The sequence below is a fragment of the Gopherus flavomarginatus genome, chromosome 1, assembly GCF_025201925.1.
Source record: "Gopherus flavomarginatus isolate rGopFla2 chromosome 1, rGopFla2.mat.asm, whole genome shotgun sequence".
Taxonomy (NCBI): Eukaryota; Metazoa; Chordata; order Testudines; family Testudinidae; genus Gopherus; species Gopherus flavomarginatus.
In genome coordinates, this window is record NC_066617.1 from 36,351,246 (window position 1) to 36,358,478 (window position 7,233).

The 7,233-nt window shown below is 36.3% G+C and overlaps 1 protein-coding gene across 6 annotated transcripts in view; it reads left to right on the plus strand.

The window, feature by feature from the left end:
• The window catches only part of TAFA5 (TAFA chemokine like family member 5), a 654,906-nt gene extending 650,676 nt beyond the window's left edge, over positions 1-4,230 (plus strand). For all 6 annotated transcript variants that reach the window (XR_007772063.1, XR_007772060.1, XR_007772061.1 and 3 more), the window contains one exon: positions 736-4,230. Coding sequence is in view for 1 of the 6 variants with exons in the window: in XM_050936406.1 (XP_050792363.1) it covers positions 736-744 (9 nt within the window). In the remaining 5 variants the exon portion in view is untranslated. The remainder of the gene's footprint in view (positions 1-735) is intronic.
• Positions 4,231-7,233: the final 3,003 nt, after the last annotated feature.

Here is a 7,233-nt window from a genome sequence, read left to right on the forward strand (position 1 = left end):
GCTACTATCTTTTTTCTTTCCTTTCATTTTACAATGGTTTCTAATCCATTCTTCTTTCTTGAGGTTCATAAGGCAATGGTTTTTGCAATTTCATTTTTTTATACCTCTATAATTAAAACAAGTTTCTAACTACATTGATCATAAATATACTTTTGTTTTAATTTGTACTTGTAATGGCATCACTAGAGGGCAGTATTGAATAAATTAGTGTGCTGAACAATGCTATGAGAAATTAGAAGCAGAAAAGCCCTTAGTAGAAAAATACTTGCATTTTTTTATTAAATATAAATACTTTTGGATTTCAGTTTTTATCAAATTCCCTTTGGACAGGATGGAATGAATCATAAACTTCATAATAAAGTATTTATTGGATCATTTTATATGTAACTTAATACAAGAGGAAGAGCAGTCTGTAAAATTATTAGAAAAATGGATGGGCAGGGGGCTCAGTAGACAGTAACAGTTAAGCTGTTGTAAACTATTAATTCATAATATTGTCAGAACTTTAATCTTTAACTAGACATCATGGTTAAAATTTCATATAGCATATAAAATATATACATTATCTCAGTATTGTTTCCCAGAGAAAATGTTTTCAGTAACAAATAAATATTTTCCAATTCATTAATTTGTTCCTTGGAATATATAGTACAGTATATTTTGAAATAATGGGCAGCAAAGATAACCAAAAGCATGGAGTAAGATGTTGACTCATTTTTTCTTATTGATTTACAGGTCTCCTGACAAATGCAGCAGCAAAGAATTCTCGTATGAGTGGTCTAGGTTCTGTGTGAGCTACTTACCTTAGTCAAATTTCACTGCTGTGGATCATCATCCATTATATGTCATCAATTCAACTGTCTGTTTCTCTATATCTCATAAAAGACAGCATAATTTCTCTACATTATGAGCTAAAAGTCTGTTCTACCATTCTAAGGAGCACTGGACTAAGGAATATAGATATAAGAGATATGCTTGGGCATTAGCAATACAAAAAGTTCATGGTTAACGTTTCATCTGCGTTATACACCACTGCTGGACTCGATGTTACCTACATGTTTTGATCTGAAGGGTCTACTGCACTGAAGAGTATTCATCCCAATCAGCCTTAGAGAAGACTGTTTTGTCTATGGGAGGACACTGAGGTGCAAAAGAGAATCTCTTCTTGTGCCCTGGACTGTCTGAATTGCTTTTATTTTCTTATTCTTTCAGTATATACAATAGACCAAAGAGCAAAATCTATTTTAAAGTGGACACAATCTTGCTGTTAAGAGAGCTATCTGGGTTAAATTGTAGGGTGGTCTCCACAAAGACATGATTTCAACTCTCACAAAGCTGAGATGTTCCTGTACAGCAGAAGTCTTTATGGAACACTGCAGTAAAAACTAAACTAGAAAATTACTCTTGAAAACCACATTATAAACAATGAAATGGAGCATGGAGAGAAAACAGCGTATGTTTGAAAAACTACAAACTGTCTACATGGCACCTTTATTCCTCTGTACTTAGATTGACTTTCTCGTACTAAAATCATTTTCAGTTTTAACCAGTTAAACATGCCTCTTCTACAGTTCCATTTTTTGATAGTTAAAATTGGATAATACAGTATTTGCAAAGAGCATGTTTGGTCATCTGTGGCCTATGTCTCATCTGATACACCATTTAGAACCAGAAAGCAAATTAAAGGGAAAAAAAGTAACACTTGTTTGAAAGAGATCATTAAATGTATTTTGAAAAGCCTAAAGTTATATATTTAACAGTTTTTATATGTTGTATATTTGTAGAAAATCCTATTTAACAATTAACGTGATAACTCTGACGGTCATGACAAATGGTTCAGAGTTAAGTTGTGTTTTATTACTTCAGTTGTCTCTGAAGTGACAGGTGTCATTTGCTTTCTTCCATTAGGATATTCTGGATGTAAAGCATGACAAGAGAGGACTCTGTAGAAAAAGCAAAGAATAATGTTGTTTCTATTACATAAATGCATTCAACCATTGCACTGTTGGAAGGCATTTTTTTTTTGTCTTTATGTACTGGTAAAAATAGAGTGTAAAATATTTTAATCATGGCTTTCCATACCGAGGTTTCTTTTTTCTCTCTCTCTCTCCTTCTCCCCACCCTCCACTACATAATACAGTATAAAGGTCAATTTGCGGCCTGTTCCTTGACCCAGATTCAATGTTTTACTTCATCGTTAAAAAACCCTCTTTTTTGGCATGATCAGGTAGTGAAAAGTTAATGCAAAGACAGCATAAAAAAGAGGGGAAATAAAGATAAAAAGATCCCTCACTCCCTATTACTGTACCTTTCTATATATGTCTGGTACATATTGATATGATGAAATCAACAAATGAGCTTAACTTCTTCCTGGCAAATGTATTCCAGTTTTAACTATTTCTCCAAGTTTCCACTGTAGTATACTACCTAATACTCCAATTAACTTTTAGTACTATGCTAGTTCTATGCTACTGAAGAAAAATATATAGAGACTGTTCAAGCAACCATAGATAAAAAAATACAAAAACAAAAGGTTATTTTTTTTGGTAAGGCCTGTTCCACTATTCAGGCTTATTTAATACGCAGGTTGCAGAAACCATGAATTATAGGTGACTGTGTCTTTTGAGTAAAATAAACATATAAGAATTTCTTATTTAATCTTAAGGTTTTCGACCAGTATCAAAGTAGCAATTCAATGCCAGTCACTTGAAGAGTGTTATGAACTGACTGCACTATAAATGACCAATGTCTGGTTTAAAATGTCATGCAATAAACGATGGTAAATACATTTACTGTACTACTAGAACTCAAGAGCCAGATCCCTCACTCTACCAATTTTCTTTTTTGTTTCAGTTTATTTTTAAAGGGAGTGTAGTAGCCTTATTTAGTAAACACAGAAAAACTAAAGATGTTACATTTTTGTTGCTTTACAGTACTCAGTTTTGTGTTGGTTCAGCTAAATTATGGAAATAAAGAAAATCCTTTTATAAGTGAGACTTTTGTTCCCTGATCATGATGTCACACAGAGAATTTCAGTAGAGGGCGCTTGCGGGTAGGGGAACAGGGAAGTAGATTCTCACAATGAAATAGGTGAAAATATTCAGTATTGGAAATTGAAATAATACCCTACATTTGTAAAATTGCTAACAGTTTTGGGCGCTGACATTTTTGGGTGCCCAGTATGAGACAAGCGCCGAGTGCCCATTCTCTGGAAATTAGGCCCCTTTATCATATCTCAGATTGGACACTCAAAATCAGTAGTCACTTTTGAAAATTTCATCTAATATCTCTATGTTTCATTACTTTGAATGCTCAACAAAAGAGAAATATGTCCTTGTTTTTAAGGTCTGCTCAGAAGCAACAAAGCACGAAAAGTTTAGATTATTGGTCGGAGACAAGTGTACATTCTAGCTAGAAATGGGGATGAGCCTAGTTTGTGTGACAGAAATCTCAAGTCACTTCAGAAGAGGACTTTTCAGAATGTACATTTTCAAATGAATGAAATATACTGACTGTTTTTGTAAATATAAATTAGTGTCCTCAATGCTATGCTGAAACCTTTATCTTTCAGTGACGTTACACTTTTACAATGTTGTGGGCTTCAAACCTTACAGAACTTGATTTCACAAAGAATTCTGATTGGTTTATGTGGGTATTTTATGTGCCTCTTCCACAAAGAAATGTAAGGCTTAGGAGAGGCATATCTGATTTGAATGCTGTTAAATATCCTCCTTTTCTCAGTTTTCAAATGGGTAACTTTCCAAAACACACAGAAAGGATGATAAAATATGAAAAGGGTAGAGTTAGAGAAAAAGGTCACCCAAAACAAAAACAAAAATACAGAAAAATACAGAAGACCTTTCGTATAATTTTCAGAAAAACTGCTGCTATAGCTTTCTGTCAGCCCGTGCAGGGACAGATCCAACTAATGCTTCAGACAACTGAGATTTCACAAGACCATTATTGAAGTAAATATTAACACACTGTAGCAATCCACATAGCAATTTCTCTGATTTCATAATTACATTTCTAACATGCTCTTTTATTGTGAACAAATCTTTTTCTTGCTGTATAGGTTTTATGCACACAATGTTCTTTGGTCAGCTGCTTGTTTACTGAAAGTGTACCCACATGTTTTTGTGTAAATCTTTAACCCTCACATTTTCTATGTAATATGGCCTAGTAATCATCATCTTGAGTATTAATTAGAGTTCCATAAGAAAATAAAGAATGCCGTACCATGACTGAAGAATTGTACAGGCAGCATTAGCTATGTCTGAACCAAAAGGGAATAAATGAGTTGGCTTAAAGGATAAACACAGCTCTGATAGTCTAAACTAATGAACAGGTGGACAGAACAAGTGCATGGCAAAATTGGATACTGATATCTAGGAAGGGAAGACAGAAGCATTTGCAACTAAAATTCAAGGAGAAAAATAGAAAAACACTTGAGGTCAAGAACATAATTGCTCCCTCCACATAGAAATAATATCAGAAAGAGAATATTTGGGGCTAGCTGGAAGGGTATTCTTAAATGTCTGTATGTCACAAATGCAAAGAAAGTTCCATGAAAAAGTGGGCAAAGATAGACTTGAAAGTATGAGCATAAATATTCCCACACCATTTAAGGGAGGAACTGAAATTTGGCAGGGAAATAGAAGTCATTGGCCTTTGTGATTAAGCATTTTGGCCTTTGTGATCAAGGGAAAGGTTGAATCAGTCAGATGTACAATAGCTTTCTCCATTAGAAAAGTTTGGAATGGACCTTTGGAAAATTAGGTAGAATTGCCTGGAAATTCCTGCAGTGCAGTCCAAAACACAACAGGTGTAGCCAGAAGAGGATTTCTGCATGCAGGGAAATCCTCAGGAAGTGCAGAGTTCCTGTAACATCACCCTCGCTCCTAAACACTGATATTGGGAGCATGGGAAATAGCTCATACCTGCTAGCACTTAAAGGGCCTTTGGCAACCAGTAAAAATTAGAGCAGTCTTCAGGCTGCTCTGATTTATGCAGTGGACCAGTTTGACATCCAGGTGGCCTCAGGATTGAGTCAGTGCAAAGGTGATTTATAGTCGTCTTTTCATCCTCCTTTGCAGACTGATGCTGAAGCGTACTTGACTATACCAAGGAATCGTTTTAAATAATGGCAGTAAGCTGATAGTAGGAATTTGCTTATAGGAAAAAATAATTACAGGTGAAGATGACAGCAAAAAGCATAGAGGTTAATTAAAAGGGATGAGTTAGTAGTACGTGCATATGATGATGGATATAACTCAGGCACTACTTTTGTTGGCATGTTACATGAATGCGTCTTTACACAAGGCCTCATTTTTAGAGGACTGACACCAGTGGAACACAGACATCGCCATATCAGACCATCGCCATGGTCCATCTAGTCCACCATCCTGCAGATAAAAGGTGACCAAGTATGGAATAACCCATCCAAGTTTCTTCTGAACTTCAATCAGTTAGAACTTGACTTATGCACTGAAGCATGATGGCGGGGAGGGAGCTTTATTCCTTATACATTTTTATTCTGCCTGATGTAACTGTTGGTGTTATCATTATCCATGCAATCGTATTATCCATTTTTGTTTTGTTTTTGTTTTTCATTCTGCTAAATTCAAAGCCGTAATGATAAATTGGGGCAATGAATTCCACAGGTTAAATTTGCTTTGTGTAAAAAAGGAGGCATGCCTCCTAAAGATTCATGAAACAATCCAGGCCAAGTCATGGACACAAAAAGGGGACAATTCTGACTGTTTAGGGGGAAACATTACAGCACTGGAGATGAGAATGTGAGTGTAAATCTAAACTGAAGAGACTTTAGGGATTATCTTCACTGCATTGTTAGCTTAAGCCACAATTCAAGTGTTAGCCCTAACTAGATTTCTGTGCACACACACTCATCTCTGGATTGAGTTAAGTGGTCCTAGCTTTAAGCTTGAACTGGCTGGCCTGACAGACTGGGCAGGCTGAAGCACTAATGCTCCAAATGCTCAAACTAGTAATGCAGGGAGGATGCAGCAGCCTGAGTTACAACTGCTAATCTAATCTCTCTGTGTCGCTTCACTGTTGTTTTGCAATGTTGTCACACTCACTAAAGCTAGGTTAGCTCAAAAGCAGTAACTCGGGTGTACTAACTCAAGCTTCACTGAGCAGTGAAGACAAGCCCTTAGGCCAATTAGATTTCCCATTGGAATTATTAAAAGAAGAACAAAAGAGTCAGGAAAACAATAGCAGGGATTCACCATTTCAGCGAGCTAATTTTTGATGTCTAAGTGCTAGGGGAGCCAAAAAGAGTAAAAACACCAAAGGGAAAGAGAAAGTGAAAAGGATGCTATTTCATCTGCCTTCTGTACTGCTGCTAATAAAGTATATTCATCTCTTGATTCATGTGTATAAGCTCCATGAAACTTGACAGCCATGAGGTGAGCAATAAAGTTCCATCATGGACAAAAAACTAGTTAACGATAGAAAATAAGTAAAAATAAATGGTCAATACTCTCCAGAGACAGAGATTAATGAGGGGCTGCTTTGGGGGTGGATCAACACAAGGGCCCTTGCTGTTCAATATATGTATTAACATCCTGGATGATAGGGTGACCGCTGAGATTGTGTAGTTTGCTGGCACTATTAAATTATATAGGTTAGTTAAAATGAGGGATGAGTGTGAGGAACTGCAGAGGAGAAACTGTGCAACACAATGGCAAATGAAGTTGACTACAAACAAGTGCAAGGTGGTGGAACGCAAGGAACAATTCAAACTGCGTGTTTATTCAACTGGGTTCTCAGCTACTTGTAACCTCAAGGCATCATTATGGACTTCTCAGTGAATGTGCTTGCCCACTTCGTGGGTCAACCAGGTAAATAAGATGTTAAGCATTTTTAAGAAGAGAATAGTGACTAATATGATAGATATTAGGACCACAGTGTATTAATCAAAGCCTTCACCTTAATGTATGTTCAGCTCTGGGCACCTCATGTACCAACATACATAGCACAAATAAAAAAATGTTTGATCTTTTCCAGCAGAGCCCTTACTATGTTCCTACTCTACTGGGACTGGTGCATTAAGGATAGAAACTGGCTGTACTATTTGTTCAGTTCTGCTCTTGGAAATGTGGTGCACTTTGATATCTATGTTGTCAAGCTGACTGTTGCACTAGTATGGTCACTGCACCTAGAGTGAAGCATCTGTACCAGGGTTCCTATGCACTCATAAGGAGTCTC